General features: G+C 42.5%; 1 protein-coding gene across 1 annotated transcript in view; it reads right to left on the minus strand.

Moving 5' to 3' along the window:
* Positions 1 to 14002, minus strand: part of LOC106609974 (programmed cell death protein 4) — a 41111-nt gene extending 27109 nt beyond the window's left edge. The window contains exons 1-2 of the mRNA XM_014209056.2: positions 13729 to 14002; positions 13500 to 13599 (exon numbers count right to left, since the gene is read on the minus strand). Of these exons, the coding sequence (XP_014064531.1) occupies positions 13500 to 13545 (46 nt within the window). The 5' untranslated portion in view covers positions 13546 to 13599; positions 13729 to 14002. The remainder of the gene's footprint in view (positions 1 to 13499; positions 13600 to 13728) is intronic.
* Positions 14003 to 20627: the final 6625 nt, after the last annotated feature.

Here is a 20627-nt window from a genome sequence, read left to right on the forward strand (position 1 = left end):
AGACAGCAGATCCTCCTAAAAGCTTTGGGCTTGATCCAGGTCAGCATTGAACTGCTGTCAAAAACAACCCCTTGTATTCCTGTGTTAGTAGCCTGTAGGCTACATGGGTAATCGTTAGATCAACTCCCTCTAGATGTGTAAAGGTATACAGTGTGTTGGGCGTGTGAACGTTTACACGAAATAGGGATTTTTCTGAATGTTAAGGATGCCAAACTAAAAACAGGGTTTTCCCCCACAAAATGTTAAAATCACATTGCAGCTGGCTCGCCTGCCATATCGCTTCACTAATGAGGCGAGCGTGTGTTCAGTCTGTCGCATGTAGGATATAACGGCGCCGGAGGTGGTAGCTGCCGTTTTACAATTGGTTAGGGGACCGTAAGGGAGGTCAGAGACCTGGCCGTGTGGTGCCAGGACAACCACTCCCTCAACGTGATCAAGACAAAGGAGATGATTGTGGACTACAGGAAAAGGAGGACAGAGCACATTCTCATCGACGGGGTTGTAGCGGAGCAGGTTGAGAGCTTCAAGTCCCTTGGTGTCCACAACAACAAACTGTCATGGTCCAAACTAGGGATGCACGATATATCGATAAGCATATCGGAATTGGACGATATTAGCAAAAAATGCCAAAGTCGGCTCCATGTATAGTTTAACGCCGATGTGCAAAACCGATGTCAAAGCTGACGTGCATACCTGTATAACGTAGGTAGCTGGCATAATGACGCCAGGAAAAATACAGAGCTACACGTGCAACACAGCATTCCTAACCTAGCCCACAATGTCTGCTGTGTGGATATATTTTGAAGTTTCAAAAGGAAGATAACAAAAAAGGCCATATGCAACGTTTGTGCTGCTATTATTTCCCGAGGGGAGAAAGTGAAATCTTGCAATACCACAAACCTAATTACTCATTTGAAAGTGCATCACCCCCAGATGTTCAGCGACTACTTAGAACAAAGCAGAAATATACTAAGCGCTTCCAACAACTAAACAAGTTCAAGTCCAGCAGTCATTTAAAAGAGTAAGAAAACATCAGCGAGACAACTCAAAGGCGAAATCCATTAAAGCCAAGATAATGGAATTCAATGCCCTTGACAATCAACCGTTCTCTGTCGTGGGTGAGCAAGCATCGGTATACTCTACCAAGTGCGCCATTTTTCAGATGTTGCCCTATCGGAAATACACAGCATTGTTGAAACGCACATCCATGAGCTACGTGCTATGGGCGTCACTGCTATTAGCTTCACGACTGACATTTGGGCCCGCGATGTCAGCCCCATGAGCATGCTGAGTGACAGCACAGTGAATTGCATGCACAAGAATGTGCTGGTTCTCATACCGCTGCTGCCATTTCAATGACATTTGAAACATGGAAAATCCCCAAGAACAAAGTACACGCTGTGCTACGTGATAATGCACGTACAGTTTTTCTTCCCTTAAAATTTGTGTTGTACTGCAGCACAGCTTGCGGGCTGCCGCAGAATTCTATGGCACGTTATTTAAGTGTCAGCCAGTGTTACCATTAATGCGAATTAGTGCTAGCTTGACCACCAGTGGGCATCTTTGAGAAGCATTTGACTGTTTTTAATATGGGCTGTAATAGCGAATAATAAAACAAAAAAATTGTAACATAGTATATGGGATTGATTAATAAACGTGGCTTAATTTTATTCATATTAGGAAAATATGGCGCTGTACAACGTGACCGGTCGGGAGTAGGCTACTAAGTGACTGCAAGTGAAGAGCAAAATAATCAACATTTCCACACCCTAATTGTAGGCTAACCAATACCCAAACAGAGACTCAGTGAAAATAAAGAATCTCACTGATTTATCAAGACCAGTCCCCATGCTTGTCTCAGAGCAGCGTGAAACGGTGCTGAAATAGTTCACCACACGCAGGTAGGCTATTGCTTCAAATCCTATTGTAACAATTTGATGACTTTGGGTGTTCAGTAAGCCACAACGTTGCCTTCATTGGCCTACTTTATTCCAATATTTCTGTAATTCAGTGATATTTATTCACATAGTAATTTGTTATGAGCCAACCATGATGTGGTTAGAAAACAATGGATTTGGTAAACACGGTAAGAGTCCATTGTCCTGATAGCCCATCAAGGGTGCATGGCTTTTGTATTCTTAAAACTTCTTCAGGATAGGGTCTATTTTTTCCATTTCCGCCTGACTGACATGCCCAAAGTAAACTGCCTGTTGCTGAGGCCCTGAAGCCAGGATATGCATATAATTGGTACCATTGGAAAGAAACATTTCTCCAAACTTCAAAGTGTTAAAATAATATAGGAGACTATAACACAATAGAGATGGTAGGAGACAATTCCAAAGGAAAACCAACCGGAAATTCATTTTTTTTTTTTTTTTTTAGAGCCCATGCTCTTCCAATGTAACGTATAGGTAGAACATTTAATCTAGCTCCCAGTATGCAATTCCTATGGCTTCCACTGGATGTCAGTAGTCTTTGTTCAAGGTTTCAGGCTTGTTTCTTCCCAAACGAGGAAGAATAATGAGTTTTGATATAGGGACACAGACTTAGAAATCAGTGTATGCGCGCGCCATGAAGAGGACACGCACCTGCTAATATAGTTTTCCTATTGGACATACTTATTTCCGTAAGAAATATTATAGTATCTCAGGATTAAATATAAATGTATTTTGACTTGTTTTAACAAAGTTTAGCAGTAGCTTTTTGGATTCCTTTCTCTGCATGTTGAACGAGTGGATTACTCAAATCGATGGTGCCAACTAAACAGACCTTTTGGGATATAAAGAAGGATTTTATCTAACAAAACAACACTACATGTTGTAGCTGGGACCCTTTGGATGACAAATCAGAGGAAGATTTTCAAAAAGTAAGTGAATATTTAAATCACTATTTGTGAATTTATGAAACCTGTGCCGGTGAAAAAATATTTTGATGTCGGGTGCCGTCCTCAAACAATCGCATAACATGCTTTCGCTGTAAAGCCTACTGTAAAATCGGACAGTGCAGTTAGATTAACAAGAATTTAAGCTTTTAACCGATATAAGTATGTACATAAATGTTTAATATCCATAATTTTTATGATTATGTATTTGAATTGCGCGCCATCCAGTTTCTCCAGAAGTTGTCCCGCTAGCTGGACGCCTAGCCTTAATTTTAAAAGAACTCCGGCTAAAACGATTTCATTCATGAATGCTTTTGAAATGTTTTAATCTGATTGATTTATCAAGACCAGTCCCCATGCTATGCCATTCAGTGATATTTATTCCCATAGTAATTCGCTATGGACCTATTCATATATTTCAACTCGGCAAGAGTCTATTGTCCTCCTGATAGTTGAAATAAAAACTTTCAAAATGCAGATGTTTATCATTATTTTATTAACTTCTTACGGATGTGGGACGGTAGCATCCCACCTGGCCAACATCCGGTGAAATGGCAGAGCGCCAAATTCAAATTAAATTACTATAAATATTAAACTTTCATGAAATCACAAGTGCAATACATCAAAATAAAGCTTAACTTGTTGTTAATCCAGCCGCCGTGTCAGATTTCAAAAAGGCTTTACAGCGAAAGTAAACCATGCGATTATCTGAGGACAGCGCCCAGCACACAAATGCATAACAGATCATTTTCAACCAGGGAGTTGTGACACGAAAGTCAGAAATAGCGATATAATATATGCCATACCTTCGAAGATCTTCTGTTGGCACTCCAAAAGGTCCCAGTTACATTACAAATGGTCATTTTGTTCAATAAAGTCCTTTATATCCATAACTCAATTTAGCTGGCGCGCTTCAGTCAATAATCCACTCGGTTTCCCTCCTTCAAAATGAATCCAACGTTACCAATAAACTTATCCAAACAAGTCAACCAACGTTTATAATCAAACATTAGGTACCCTAATACGCAAATAAACAAAATTTAAGACGAAGAATCGTTAGTGTCTTTACCGGAGAAAAATACCAAAGAACGCGCTCTCATTTACACGCTTGGAAACACTACAGCCACAATGGGAGCCACCTAGAAAAACTACAATTTCTGGCTAATTTTTCCAAAAACCAGCCTGAAACTATTTCTAAAGACTGTTGACATCTAGTGGAAGCCCTAGGAACTGCAATCTGGAACGATTTCACCCTATTATAAAAGTGCCAGCCATTGAAATCAGTGGTAGGATGAAGTCTTTTTTAGGAGGGGGGGGTTGTCCTCGGGTTTTCGCCTGCCATTTCAGTTCTGTTATACTCACAGATATTATTTTAACAGTTTTAGAAACTTTAGAGTTTTCTATCCAAATCTACCAATTATATGCAAATCCTAGCTTCTGGGCCAGAGTAGCAGGCAGTTTACTTCGGACACGCTTTTCATCCGGACGTCAAAATACCGCCCCCATCCCAAAGAAGTTAACGAAAGCATAAAGATGTTGATGAAAAAAAAAAAAATACTGTACAGTTTATGCTTTACCCATCATGCGATTGCATGATGTTTGTAGTTATAAGTGTAAAACTTGTACTTAATACATTTTTTTTTTTTTAATCCCCCCCAACTTGCAATGCATCTTTTTCACGCCCAGCCGATCGATCCTTTTGTAAAGGTTGAAGAGTCTATTGTCCTGCTAATAGCCCTTCATGGAAACATTGTTTGCACCCATAGGTTTTAGGCCTCCACAGGTTATAATAATCCATGCCTTCTGGGAATGTTTAAAAGTCCAAAAGTTATGGGTGGAGCTAGAACTTTGGCTGTCAGAAGTATTAAAATGAACCAATGTCAGCCTTTAAATGCTTTATTATCCAAGTTTGTGTGGTCGAAGGAGAATGCATTTGACTGTTTTGACTCAGTATACATTTCCCAAAATAAATGCATTTATTTTGGGACATGTATACGGAGTATGTCCACATCCCTGTCAGTCCATTTTATTGGTAAACTACATGGTAATGTAAAAGTAATATTTTTTGTGATCCAATATGTAATATAGTAAGTAAAAAAAAAAAAATCAAAATAAGAACACTTGTTGGATAACAGATCAGCTCTTGGAAAGCATTACAAGGCGGCTTATATCTTCAATATGCTTTATTATACACGTTTAAAACACGTGTTTTTAAGACTGTTTTTAATTAGGGCTTTCAGGAGGAACGGAAAATAATTGAACACAACATGAGCAGATTAACTTGGTCAAAACATTTATTGAAGACTATCAGACCGAAAACACCTCTATTAATTTACGAACAGATAGTCAATTTGTGCCACAGGTTAGACTAACGATAGAACACTGATCTCCCCCTTGTGATAGTGTGGTGCAATAACAGAATGCCACTATCTACCACTAACGGTCGTGGTGAGAGCCAGTTTGCGCTGTTCTGTGAAGGGAGTAGTACACAGCGTTGTACGAGATCTTCAGTTTCTTGGCAATTTCTCGCATGGAATAACCTTCATTTCTCAGAACAAGAATAGACTGACGAGTTTCAGAAGAAAGGTCTTTGTTTCTAGCCATTTTGAGCCTGTAATCGAACCCACAAATGCTGATGCTCCAATACTCAATGATAAACTTGGATTAGCTAACACAACGTGCCATTGGAACACAGGAGTGATGGTTGCTGATCATGGGCCTCAGTACGCCTATTAAATGCCTATTTTTTTTCTCCTGCCATTTACACCTACAATAGTCATTTACAACATTCATGTGTACATTGTATTTCTGATCAATTTGATGGAGAAAAAAAAAAGTGCTTTTATTTCAAAAACAAGGACATTTCTAAGTGACCCCAAACTTTTGAACGGTAGTGTACATGTACATATTACCTCAATTACTTCGACTAACCAGTGCCCCCGCACATTGAGTCTGTACCAGTACCCCCTGTATATAGCCTCGCTATTGTTATTGTCCTGCTGCTCTTTAATTGTTACTTTTATTTTTTACATTTCTCTTAAAACGGCATTGTTGGTTAAGGGCTTGTAAGTATTTCACCGTAAAGTCTACGCCTGTTCATAAAATGTGATTTATCCTAGCCATTTCATTGATGATAGGCCCTGCTTCACTGACATTGCAAGCAAGAAAATACAGTATCCCATTGTGAGATACAGCTTTTTGATTGCTGGTAGATGGGCCTAGTACACAGTTCTGATTCAGTTTGTCTGGTGGTCGACCTACCTAGACTGTGCCCCTCCCCTCTTTCAGTCCCTCTAATGCGCTATGAAAGATGTGCATGTTTGTTTCACGGAAGTACGGGAACTAAGAACGTCGGTTATGTAGTTATTACCCGAGCAGGTCCGATGGGATTAGTTTAACCAAACATTCAATTGACCATTTTGAAGAAGCCTGGAAGCTCTTCCAGGCAGGAAGATGCACTACATGGCCTAAAGTATGTGGACACCCGTACGTCGAACATCTCATTCCAAAATCTTGGGCATTAAGATGGAGTTGGTCCCCTCTTTGCTGCTAAACAGCCTCCACTCTTCTATCAAGGCTTTCCACGAGATGTTGGAACATTGCTGCGGAGACTTGCTTCCATTCAGCCACGAACATTAGTTAGGTTGGGCACTGATGTTGGGCAGCTAGGCCTGGCTCGCAGTCAACGTTTCCTTATTCATCCGGGTGTTCAATGCAGTGGAGGTCAGGGCTCTGTGCAGGCCAGTCAAGTTCTTCCACACCGATCTTGACAAACCATTTCTGTATGAACGTCACTTTGTATACGGGGGCATTGTCATGCTGAAACAGGAAAGGGCCTTCCCCAAACGGTTGCCACAAAGTTAGAAGCACAGAATGTCATTGTATATTGTAGCGTTCAGATTTCCCTCCACTGGAACTAAGGGGCCTAGCCCAAACAATAAAAAACAGTCGCAGACCATTATTCCTCCTCCACCCAACTTTACAGTTGGCACTATGCATTCGAGCAGGTAGCATTCTCCTGGCATCCGGCAAACCCAGAGTTGGCTGTCGGACTGTCAGATGGTGAAGTATGATTCATCACTCCAGACGAACAGTTCTTGTCCAAACTTTGCTTCAAGAGGCAGTTTGGAACTCGGTGGTGAGTGTTGCAATTGAGGACAGACGATGTTAATGCAGTACGCAGTCCCGTTCTGTGAGCTTGTTTGGCCTACCACTTTGTGGCTGAGCCGTTGTTACTCCTAGACGTTTCCACTTCACAATAACAGCAGGGATGTCCACATTTCAAACGTCTAGGGATAGCCTAATATTGGCCTAATGGCCTTCAGTTCATAAAAGGTCATAATGCATATCAATAAGAACCATGAACTTTAACCTGACGTATTTGGCAATTTATCAATTCATTGATACGATATTATCCACTTAATCTTTTAAAAGATAAGTATGGCACTAGGAAAGATGATATTTGACAAAACGGATCATTTATCTGTATGCTACGCGCATACCAATTTGTTTTAGGCATCAATTTGTTCCCATGTTCTTACCCAAACTGGGTGCAGCACCTGTTTAACTATACGATCCCTCGATACACAGGGCTGACGAGTCGCACAGGATAAGTACTATCAGAGGACCTGGGAGTTGGCCGAAAAACAGTAGGTTTTTAGGACTGGGATAACCTTCCTGCCAAGTAAAAACTACTGACATAGCAGATTCGGGCGGGACTAAAATTACAGATGTTGTGCTCGTGCACATAATTACATTACCTGAGCTCCCCCAGTAAAACTTCTCTTGTTCAAATAGGGCTTTATGAGTCGATTCCTAGCGGAAAAGGTTCTCTTTCTACTAAATTACTTGGTAACTCCCAGTATTTAACTTTAAAAAGCACTTTTTCAGGAAAGAGTGGTCGGCGAGCAGGCAGCAGTCTAGCTGCGCGCAGGCAGCTCAAGAATATTTGACTGACAGTTCTGGTCGCCTAGTGATGGACGTGTTCGTCCTGCTTCAAAAGCAACATTCCTTCACAGACAAGTAAAATGCCCGTTCAGTGGTGCTTCGACACCATCTCCAGAGAAGGTTTCGTGTCTTCATTTTTATTTATTTTTTAAACGTAGAGTACCCTTGCAGACAAGCAAACATGTAGTAGCTGAGGTGCATTCAAGGATATTTGACTGTGGTAGATAACTTCATTTCCCGGCCTTAGTGGTCATACATATGTAATAGGACCATTATTCTGCATTGTGAATTGACGTGGGATTTTAATATTTTTTTTCTTAGCATTTTAAAATGGGGGGAAAAGTATAAAATTGGCCGTTTAAATGTTAAGCAAAATTGTTCTTCATTTGTCACATCCCTAGTGTGTGTGTACACTGTTTAGGCCTGGCACTGGCTTGGAAGTGGTGAGAGGTTCAGCCCTGGGGGTCAGTGGAGCAAAGTTTTCAGAGAGCTGGGAGAATTGACCCAGTTCCACAGTTCTTATGGCTGCTTGGTGTGAGGTGGCAGTTCAGTAAGGTCACTCACAGCCAAACAGATTGGCGCCAGAGGACGCAAAGTAGGTTTAAAAAAAAAAAAACATCTGTAAACTTTCTCGAAACTCCCCAACATCCTGGTTGGAAGACTAACAGAATCAAAAGGCAATAGGCAAGAAATCCAGGAATCCTCCAAACAGGATGTCTAGAAAACCTAGGCATTTTGGTTAAGCTACCAAAGTTTTGCAACCCTAAAGCCAAGGCAAGGGAGGGAGCCTTCACAAGGCTGTGTTTGGTGTGGAAAATTTGTCTCCAAACCGGGTGTAAAGGGGAGGTGCTACAACCTGGACCTACAAGACAAATTGTTTTCTGTTGCAAAATGTCTTTATACAATGTGCCCTGCTGAACACGAACAAGCACTCTATGGGGCTTAATCCGGGACAATCAGACTTTTTTGGTGTGTTGTTACAGTTGGGTTAAGGAGGGGGAGAGAGAAGGGTGTGGTTGGTTGGTGGTTCTGTCCTGGGGGGGGGTTCAACTGTCACTAAGGGGCAGACAGAAAGACAAGTTAACTACAGAGCTGACTGGGAAGAATAAGCTTAACTGGGAAGATATTGGACAATTTCCCATTAGGTCTATTATTGAATTAGGTGTTTTAAAAGTGTTGTTTTTGGCCTCCCTTAATTGACACGTCCTTGTTTTAAGTAAATAATTGTTGCACTAAAAGAGCCAATGAGCTGCATCCCAAATAGCATAGGGGGATAGGGAATAGGGTGTCACTTCGTACTGGCCATATCTGTTCCCAGCTGGGTTCTTTTTTCGGTCCTTATTTGAAATTAAATCGGCCGAGGGGACCTTAAAAAAAAAAGTACATTATGTGTAGTGAGTAGGCCATAAACAAATCCGGCTTGATATTTCAGTGTAGTGCATGCTCCATTATTCTCTACTTTTCCGCCTGTATTTACCTCTGGTCTACTATCGATATAAAATATTCTGGACAGGAAGTACCCTACAATGCTGCTAAATAAACACTGCAGCCTATCATGTAAATACTCTATAGGCAAGTTGCTGCTCCACTCAAAAGATGGGTTACATGCTACACTTGCATCAGATAATCAAATTTTAAAAAAAGACATGCCAAAGCAGGTATAACCAGAATGTCAACTCGCAAACAAGTACACAACAAATAATTCAAACGCAATTTCTTCCAGTTGCTGCTAGGCTATATGTATGCCTATGCAATACATGTCACCAGTGGTGTGGACATTGCAGCATTTCAGGGGTGAAATTATTTCACTGACACTGTTGTTGAACTCAATAGACGCACATAGGCCTCTGTTTGTGGGAGGGCTTCTCCTCCAACCCACACACAAAGGCGTCTTTGACGGGGAGTGTTACCACCACAGCAGCTGAGCTATTTAATCAAGCGCGACAGGCCTTCAGAGTAGACTAGGGCCAACAGAGTTCATATGAAAGAGCAACAGCCCATATGTGCAGATGTATCCACCAGTATGGGAAACAATTATGACTCAAGCATGGAGTGTACCATTAAAGTGCACATTCCTTGCCTTACATATTTGAGGGGGGGGGGGCTACTTTGAAGAATCTCACATATATTTTGATATGTTTAACACCATTTACTACATGATTCCAAATGTGTTATTTAATATAGTTTTGATGTCTTCACTATTATTATAAAGAAAAACCCTGGATTGAGTAGGTTTCTCTAAACTTTTGACTGGTACTGTGTGGGACGCTGGGCTGAAGGGAGTAGTAGTTTTCATTAATCAATCTACGTAACCGTTACAGTGAAAAAATACCATGATATTGTTTGAGGAGAGTGCACAACAAAACTAAATAATGTAGTTACATTCAGTGTCCTTGCTCTGATTTGTCATCCTGAGGGTCCCAGAGATAAAATGTAGCATAGTTTTGTTTAATAAAATCCATTTGTTTTAATTCAAAATGTAGGAACTGGGTTCAACAGTTTGAACCCATGCCATCTCTGGCTCCTCACCCACCCCACCATCTAGATGTGTGAAATGTTGTGTATAAGCTAATGATCCATCATGCATGACATTCCTGGGAGTGTGTAAACTTACATTTTGTATTACCATATCATTTTCATATGTTCTCTATAGTTATGTACTTGAAAATGTATTAATTGACCAATTTGGCACATTTGGGCAGACTTGATACAAAATACTGTGCTGTATTGCAATGCTTCACTGGATCAATCTGGACCTTTGCACACACAGTGCTGTCATCTAGTGGCCAAAATCTAAATTGCACCTAAACTGCAATATTATATTATGGCTTTTCTCTTGCATTTCAAAGATGGGAAAAATAAAATAGAAACATGTTTTTTGGTTTGCATTATCTTTAACCAGGTCTAATGTGTTATTCTCTTACCTTAATTTCACATTTCCACAAACTTCAGTGTTTCCTTTCAAATGGTATCAAGAATATGCATATCCTTGCTTCTGGTCCTGAGCTACAGGCAGTTAAATTTGGGTACAATTTTACACCTGCTATGTTAGATACACACAGACCACATGAGAGAGGAACACCACAATCAAGAGAGGGGAAAAAGACAACTCCTAAAAGTATGTCCGATCTACTTTGAAGAGCTAGTAAAATGATTGTCAGACAGCTCTGCAGCATGCCTAGCCAAATAGAAGGCCTAAAGACAGTACAGTATGGGGAGCACAGAGAACGTTGTCTGGCTGCTACTGAGCAGAGATGAGATTAATTTTAGGAATAAAAAAATAACACAAGTGAAAAAACTAATACAACTGAAATAGTATTATTTCACAGTAATCTAAATTTTTTAAATTTATATTTCATAATGAATTTATTGTAGAAAAAAAATTCTAAATGGCCTCAAACACTAATTTCTCAACACTACTTTTTTGGGGAGGTGGGACATTCCAATGTACGTACTTGGCAATAACTTGACGTGACACAAGGATGAAACCCAGGGTTTAATTCTGCTGAACACTTGTTGGATTTAATGTTTATTAATAAATATTTTCACTGTGAATTGTAGTTATTTTATTTGAATCCTTATCAGATATTCCAAGTAGGAACTGTAAATGAGACAATTGCACCCTGATCTCCAAACCATAGTAATCTATACACAATGAACAAAAATGTCATCCATTTCACATTAAGCACATGCATTATGTCAAGTAATTCTATTTGTCTATATAGCGAGCTATACATGCCCACGTCATTAATCTTGTAAAACTTGATGCTGCGTTAGTAACCAAGTGGGAATTTCCCACCATAGATAAAACTCTAGATAGATAAAACCAAATTTGACATGGACAATGCCCTTGAGGGCTTCCACCATTTTAAAGTGGGTGAAGGATCACATGATTCCATCCAGGTCATCAGCTAATGAATTATACACGCAAGTAAACATTTAAAAAAAATATATAGGTGGCAGTAAATTGCTAACCTTGTTTGAACAGGTATAAAAGGCAACACACCGGCAGTATGCACCCTTTCAGTTTTTTTTGCCAACTCAGAAGTAGTAGATAAGAAATTATACTACTTCAAAATTGAGATTGCATTACTGGCACTGCCGTTGCACTCACAGACGCCCCATTGGGACATATAAAGATGATATCTACTGTTTACCACATACGACTGGGGGGAAAAAACATTTGAACGGCCCTCCAACTGGTACTTCCTTGTGGTTACCTCATCTAGCGCCGCTGAGCTCCGACTTCTCCCACATGGTGACCTCTGACGTTACCTTCTAAGGAAATTATCTCGATAAAAGCAACTCAAAACATTATTTTTAAAGCAATCTATTCATATGGTTTTTTGAACCCTATCATTTGTTTACGGTTTATGGTTATCAACTCCGCATGAGTCGTCAGTCATCGGTTAGACAGGGTTGTGCATCTGTCTACTAATCTAGAGTTCTGCTGGAGAAAAACATTTATTATGTAGAAGTCCATAGCCACATGTAACAGTATGTCTTCGGCCAATGCAAGAAGTCAATGTCAATGCGATAGAGGATGATTTGGGCTCCTTAACGAATCCGTGCTATTCAATATTGGCATAATGAATGATGGGCAATACGACACACGTTGTATTTAACCAATATGTGTAACAGTATAGCTTCCATCCTTCTCCTCGCCCCAACCTGGGCTCGAACCTGGGACCCTCTGCACACAACAACTGACACCCACGAAACTACTTCAAGGTCTCAGAGCAAGTGACGTCAGTGATTGAAACGCTATTAGCGCGCACCACCGCTAACTAGCTAGTCATTTCACATGGTTACATATGCATAAAAGTTAATTGATGTTCGTTGCAGTATTTTTCATGTGGCCCAATAAAAATGTGATTGAACGCAACGGATTGCACGTCTGGTAAGGGGGCGTGGTGTTGTTTGACAACATAAATTCAGTTCGTCGTTTGACCGCATGCTTATGCAAACAAAGATGTTTGTCAGGGTGTATAGCATTTAGTCAAATGACCGAGATTATGAATAAAAACACGATAGCATTGGCCATGAATGAAAGCAATGTTGCATCAATGTTTAAGGACATTCCAGACTAGAGGTAAAGGAAATGTGTTCTTCAAAGCAGTAACATTAAATCACAAAAACACCCTTTAATACAACTACATGTGTAGGCAAATGTCCGTAATTTAAACATTCGACAGGACAGTGTATAACTGTTAGTGGTTGACTGCGCAACAACGGTGTACTACAGTAACGTTATGTTGATTACATATTGCTATCTAACTCGCTAGCCAGATACGGTAGCCTTTCGACAAAGAGGAAGAAGCTACGTTAATGCACTGCCAAACAAGTCTCGAATGGGTTAAATATTAGAGTGCGTCTTCACATGTGCCCAGCGAGACAATGGTCCATAAAAAATACAAATAAACTATGCATAGTCAAATACGTCGTCCAGCAATTTGTGAGTTGGCTGTAGAATGAACTCGCTAGCTATCTAGCTTCATTGCTCGCTCTAATACAAGTGCTCGAGCACATGGTGGAACGTGGCTGGAACTGCAGCCCAACCCTTCGAGACAATAGGCGAAGTGGGCAAACATGTTTTCCCTCGTTCAATGCAAACGACTTTACTGCCTTGAAATAAGCATGCATTCGTGCATATACTATTCAAATAACTCACCGTCGTGCTTTTGAACGGTGGTCCATGTCTCCACGTCGGTCGCCATGGCGCTCTCTTGAAATGGTTGTTTACCGTTTGATAGCAATCCACACCGTTTGGCCTGTCACGAAAACAAATAGCAGAAGCGTGCAAAACGGCGTGAACAAACAATCAAACGAAATGTGCATCGAAAGTAAACATTGATGTTGTGCACATGCACGGCAAAAATTGTAAGTACGTTAATCCTCACCCTCAAGCAGCTTGCTTGCTCGTGCTATATAACGTCAGCTATAATACCCAAAAAGACATGAAATGCCGTAGCAAAATTAATGTCATATAAATTCGACACTTTTTGAATGAATGGAATATATATCTGCTACTCCTTTCAGAATAAATCTGACAAGAGCATGGGGGGGAAAAACCGATGCGCAAAGAGAAAAATAATCCGTGGACCTTTCTACAGCAACCTAGAAAATAAACAAAGTCTGTTTTTAACTTTGTAACGTCTGTTTTAATATCACGTGGTTAATACAGGGGCAAGTCCTTTTCTGTTCTGGCCAATCATTTGGGGTTAGTGTTATCCGAGATCCTTGGGACGTCCCTACTTTAAACCCTAAAATGAACCCCTACGGTTAACCCAATCATAACGGTACCTAACCCGAACCATTTCTTATTTCAACTTCAATGCGGCAGGGACGTCCCAAGGAACCGGTATTGCAAGGACCAATCAATTACATTTCAATTTAAGGGATTTATTGGCATGGGAAACATATGTTTACACTGCCAAAGCAAGTAGATAAAGCAAATAGATAATAAACAATAACAAATTAACTGTAAACATTTACACAAAGGTTTCAGATGTCATATTTAGATGTCACAGATTTCAGATGTCATATTATGTATATATACAATGTTATAATGATGGGCAAATAGTTCAAGTACAAAAAGGAAAATAAATAAACATAAATATAGGTTGTATTTACAATGGTGTTTGTTCTTCACTGGTTGCCCTTTTCTTGTGGCACCAGGTCACAAATCTTGCTGCTGTGATGGCACACTGTGGTATTTCACCCAATAGATATGGGAGTTTATCAAAATTAGATTTGTTTTCGAATTCTTTGTGGGTCTGTGTAATTTGAGGGAAATATGTGTCTCTAATATGGTCAAACATTTGGCAGGAGGTTAGGAAGTTCAGCTCAGTTTCCACCTCATTTTGTGTACATAGTCAAATATTTTCTTCATTTTGGGTCAGTCACAGTGGTCAGGTATTCTGAAACTGTGTACTCTCTGTTTAGGGCCAAATAGCATTCTAGTTTGCTCTGTTTTTTGGAAGGTTTGGGAATTGCTTCCTTTTAGGTGGTTGTAGAATTTAACGTCTCTTTTCTGGATTATTTTTAGTTTTTTTTCGTTGTACACTGAGGATATTTTTGCAGAATTCTGCATGCAGATTCTCAATTTGGTGTTTGTCCCATTTTGTGAATTCTTAGTTGGTGAGCGGACCCCCGACCTCACAACCATAAAGGGCAATGGGTTCTATAACTGATTAGCCAGATCCCAATTGGTATGTCGAACTCCTCATGCTTACCGTGGGGTGCGTGTCACTAGTCTGGCGCCACCTGTGCCAGCCCCACGCATCAGGCCTCCAGTGTGCCTGCCCAGTCCGGGGTGTTCTGTTCCTGCTCCCCGCACTTGCTCTGAGGTGCGTGTTTCTAGTCTGGCGCCACCTGTGCCAGCCCCATGCATCAGGCCTCCAGTGCGCATTCCCAGTCCAGAGCTTCCGGCGACAGTTCCCAGTCCGGAGCTTCTGGCGACAGTTCCCAGTCCAGAGCTTCCGGCGACAGTTCCCAGTCCGGAGCTTCCGTCGACAGTTCCCAGTCCGGAGCTTCCGGCGAGAGTTCCCAGTCCGGAACCTCCTGAGACGGCCCACAGTCCGGAACCTCCTGAGACGGCCCACAGTCCGCACCCTCCGGCGACGTTCCCCAGTCCGGACCCTCCGGCGACGTTCCCCAATCCAGACCCTCCGGCGACGGCCTGCAGCCCAGAGTCTCCGGCGGTGATCTACAGTCCGGTTCCTCCGACGACGATCCACGGTCCGGTGGCACAGAAGCAGAGGGATCAGCGGGCGGAGCGGGGGTTACGCCCCGAACCGGAGCCGCCTCCTCTGTTGGAGGATCCGCGGGATGAGAAGGTTATGTGTACTGCACCAGAGCCGCCATAGACAGTAGTTACCCACCCTACCCTCCCTTTTTTTTGGGGGGGGGTTGTTGTTGTTTTGTTTAGGTGCGGTCAGAGTCCGCACCTTTGGGGGGGGGTACTGTCACGTCCTGACCATAGAAAGATGTTATTTTCTATGGTAGAGTAGGTCAGGGCGTGACAGGTTTTTTTTCTCTATGTTTTTTTATTTCTATGTTGTCAGGTTCTAGTTTTGTATTTCTATGTTGGGGTTTTGTTTGGGATGATCTCCAATTAGAGGCAGCTGGTCCTTGTTGTCTCTAATTGGAGATCATACTTAAGTAGGGTTGTTTTCCACCTGGGTTTGTGGGAGATTATTTTTGAGTAGTGTATGTTTCATCTCTCTGTCACGGTTTGTTGTTTTGTTCTTTAGTTTATGTTTATGTATTGCATAGTTTCACAGTGTAAATAAAATGTGGAACGACACACACGCTGCACTTTGGTCCGCTTCTCCTTCCTACGACAACCGTGACAGTCATGCACAAAGTAGATGTCCTAACCGACTTGCCAAAACTATAGTTTGTTAACAAGTAATTTGTGGAGTTGTTGAAAAATGAGTTTTAAAGACTGCAACCTAGGTGTATGTAAACTTCCGACTTTAACTGTATATATATATTTGCAAAAAAAGATATGGGGGATTGGTTGTGAGGCAGACAACTGCATTGATGGAAGCTACAATCTATCAGCAATATTAAAGCTGATCTACCCCCAATAAAAAAATACTTAAACCCATATTTTTAACATTTGTTTTATTTTTAACTGTTAAAAATTTGAGTGTGTGGCTAAATTATTTCTAAAAGTCTCGATCAAACCCTCAACATGTAACACAACGATCAGGATTGTGGTGTTTCCCTGAGATATGGGAAGGTCGGTGAAAAAGTCCACTGACAAGTGCGACCTCGGCCGCTGTGGAACAGGGAGGGGCTGTAATTTCCCTCTAGGCAGGTGTCGAGGAGCCTTGCTCTGAGCGCACACCAAGCAGGAGGAAACATAAAACCGCACGTCCTTTGCCAAGGTGGGCCACCAGTACTTTCCCATCAGGCTCCGCACTGTCCTCTCGATCCCAGGGTGACCCGAAGAGGGGAGATTATGGGCCCATCGAATCAATCGATCACGGACACCAAGCGGCACATACTGAACACCTGCTGGACACTGAGATGGTGCAGGTTCCAACCGTAACGCCGCTCGATCTCCGCGTCCACCTCCCATACCACCGGTGCTACCAAGCATGACGCTGCGAGGATGGGAGTTGGATCGATGGCCCTCTCCTCGGTGTCATATAGGCGGGACAGCGCGTCGGCCTTCGTGTTTAATGAACCTGGCCGATAGGAGATTGTGAACCGAAATCAGGTAAAGAACATGGCCCACCTGGCCTGACGCGGATTCAGTCTCCTAGCTGCCCGGATGTACTCGAGATTACGGTGGTCAGTCCAGATGAGGAAAGGGTGCTTAGCCCTCTCAAGCCAGTGTCTCCACACTTTCAGAGCCTTGACTATAGCTAACAACTCCCGGTCCCCCACGTCATAGTTCTGCTCCGCCGGCCTGAGCTTCCTAGAAAAGAAAGCGTAAGGGCGGAGTTTTGGTGGCGTGCCTGAGCACAGTGATAGCACGGCCCCCACCCCAATCTCGGACGCGTCCACCTCCACTATGAATGCCAAAGAGGGGTCCGGATGAGCCAGCACGGGAGCGTCGGTAAACAGCTCCTTCAGATGACTCAAAGCTCTGTTCGCCTCTGCTGACCACCGCAAGCGCGCCGGACCCCCCTTCAGCAAACATATGGCCAACAGGGAGCTCTGTGGAGGTTGGTGCTTACTCACTTGGGGTGAACGAGGAGTGCTCTGCCTGCCATCCTGATTCCCAGAGGAATCCTCCTCCTCCGGTCCCCCTCGATGCAGCCCCCCCTAGCTCCATAGGGATGGGAGCTGGAGGGCCTGGAGGTGGAACCAACAGGGCCCGTTCTGGACGCCCGCGGGCAGCCAGCAGGTTGTCGAGAAGAATGGACATGTCAATAAGTTCATCCAGGGAGAGGGTAGTGTCCCGACAAGCTAGCTCCCGGTGGACGTCCTCCCGGAGGCTGCAACGATAGTGGTCCATCAGGGCCCTGTCGTTCCACCCCGCCCCAGCAGCCAAGGTCCGGAACTCCTGAGCAAAGTCCTGTGCGCTCCTCGTCTCCTGCCGCAGGTGGAACAGCCGTTCACCCGCCGCCCGGCCTTCTGGTGGGTGGTCGAATACGGCCCGGAAACGGCGGGTGAACTTGGGGCAGTGATCCCTTGCCGAGTCTGGGCCATACCACACTGCGTTGGCCCACTCAAGGGCACGACCCGTTAAGCAGGAGACGAGGACGCTCACGCTCTCCTCTCCCAAGGGAGTTGGACGAACGGTAGCCAGGTACAACTCCAGCTGTAGCAGGAACCCCTGGCACCCAGCCGCCGCTCCATCGTACTCTCTGGGGAGAGCCAGGCGTAGGGCCCCGGATCCGGACGCCGGAGGAGGGGTAGTAGGTGGAGGGGGAAGAGGAGCTGGGAATGAGGTAGGGAGGCCACTCCTCTCCCATTTGATCCATGGCTGAACTGATCCGGTGGAGAATGCTGGTATGATGGAGGACCCTTTCTTCCATCGATGGGAGAGGAGGCGCGGCTGCTCCTGCTGACTCCATAGCAGGTGCGGGATTCTGTCATGAATTGCTAGGAGTGGTGGTAGGAGTCAGGCGCAGAGAGCAAAGGTAAGGAAATAATGAATTAATTTTTTCCCGGTACAAAACGGTCAACGACAACACAACAGGCGCGTGAACAAAATGACCAACCCAGTAACAACGGGCACACAGTCCGGAAAGATAAATCACGGCGAATAGCCAGCACATCCAAAAAAGCACACTGACAGAAAATAATCCTGCACAAACCTGGGTGGGCTAAGCAGGTTTAAATAAACACAAATCAAGACACTCAATAAGGAACAGGTGCAACCAATAAGACATTACAAAGAGAAAAGGAAAAAGGGATCAGTGGCGGCTAGTAGGCCGGCAACGACGACCGCCGAGCGCCGCCCGAGCAGGCAGGGGAGCCACCTTCGGTGGGATTCGTGACACAAGGAAACTTTTCTGGTTGTAAGTAGGCTTTGTTAGTCCAAACTGTCCTCTAAATGTAGCTGGAATTTAACCTGGAAGGATTTGAGAAATGTCATTGGCCAACCTCTAGTCTTGCATTGCGCAAAATATCAGATCTCAACAATGATTGGATAAGTGTTTAATATCACCAGTAGGCCTACCACACCCTTATGATATATATCTTGTCATAAGCGAAATGTGATTCCGAGAGACAGGTGGAATGTCTGTACCGGACAAATCAACTTTTTTTTCTAAATAAAAGCGTTCGAATTTGTTGATTAAATGCGGGACATGATTACTTGGTTGTGGTAAGCGGGACAAAGGGCCATGTGTGTCCAAGGCTATTTGTTCCACCTTCTTCATCACTTGTTTTGTATAGATGTCATTGAGGGGTTCCTGGCTTTCTCCAATGATGTTTCCCACAGATTTCTATTACCCTTATCAATCTGACTAGTGTTCCATAGAGCACCAAACCACTCCAAAAATATTAAAAGATAGGATGGATTCTATATAGCATTGATAAAATGACATGACGCTAAACAATGTCCTCCACATGCACTGCATACACATATAATAGTTTCTCACAGCACAGGTGTGGGGATCCACCAAAACAAAGAAGTTTCTGCAGCTCACTCTGACACCCTCCTTCTTCTGGTGCCAAGATGTCTAGCTATTGAACTCTCTCATCTCCCTGACCTTGGCCAACTGACCTCTGATTGGTTGACATGTTGCTGGGCAACTATTATTCTGATCACCAGACATATTTAGCCAATCAGCTGTAGGCAATTACCTGGTTAAGACCGTTTAGGCTACTTTGACCTGTCTCCACCAGCTACACAGAGAGAGTAGATGCTGTATCTCTATGCTGTGCCCTTGACCTCAGGATTTCTCCCATCCAAGGACTTCCACCAGTGGACAACTTCTGTCCTACAACCACATTTGCTTCACTGCTCATGTAAGTGGACTTTGTGGAGCCAGAGTGCCTTTATTACTTCAAGTTGTATAGGCCCACATATTGTGTATTCCTTTTCCCTATGTAACAATCCCTTTATTACATTGTCACTAGCCAACTATACCTAACTGTTATACAGTATAACTTGGTTAGTATTTCACCTGTATGTAATATGCCATGTTACATCACCTGCTTTGTACACTTTTGATATGACTACTTCTTGCCATTGAAACCTATAGGCCTAAAATGGTCACTTCCAGTGGTTATTATTGTCATGTGACCATTCCAAGATGGTGGCCCTCATAGCCTAGTTTATATTAGCATGCTAGTGTAATTAGCCGCATGCTAACAGGAATTCTAACATTCTAATTTATGCTTGCCCATCATTGGGTTTATACTGTTTATAATGTTATGTTAGCTTGCACTGTTGATAACGCACTACTATAGCATTCTAGATATATTAGTTTAATCCTTTCCTTAAAACTTTTATTTATTCATTTATTTTTTATTTTTTTATTATGAACACAACGAAAACAAAAAAACTGAAATATACAAACAAGAGTACATAAACCTAACAGACAGGAGTATTACATATCAAGATTCATTTTCAATTTGTTAAATACTTTTATTGTGCGTATTGCTTTTTTGTTTTTACATTTACTGATCAATTCAAAATAATATTTCAATTCTATCTTAAATAATGTGAAGAGGGGTTTGTTCTCTGCCCACTTCATTTTATGGACAGAAGAATCTTCCATGAAAGATAAACAAATTAACAAAGAAAGTTAAATCAGGGTCCATATCATTTGGTTCAAAATAAAACATAATATCAGAGTCTTTCAAATTAACATTAATAGTTGTT

This window comes from Salmo salar, chromosome ssa08 (assembly GCF_905237065.1).
Source record: "Salmo salar chromosome ssa08, Ssal_v3.1, whole genome shotgun sequence".
Classification (NCBI taxonomy): domain Eukaryota; kingdom Metazoa; phylum Chordata; class Actinopteri; order Salmoniformes; family Salmonidae; genus Salmo; species Salmo salar.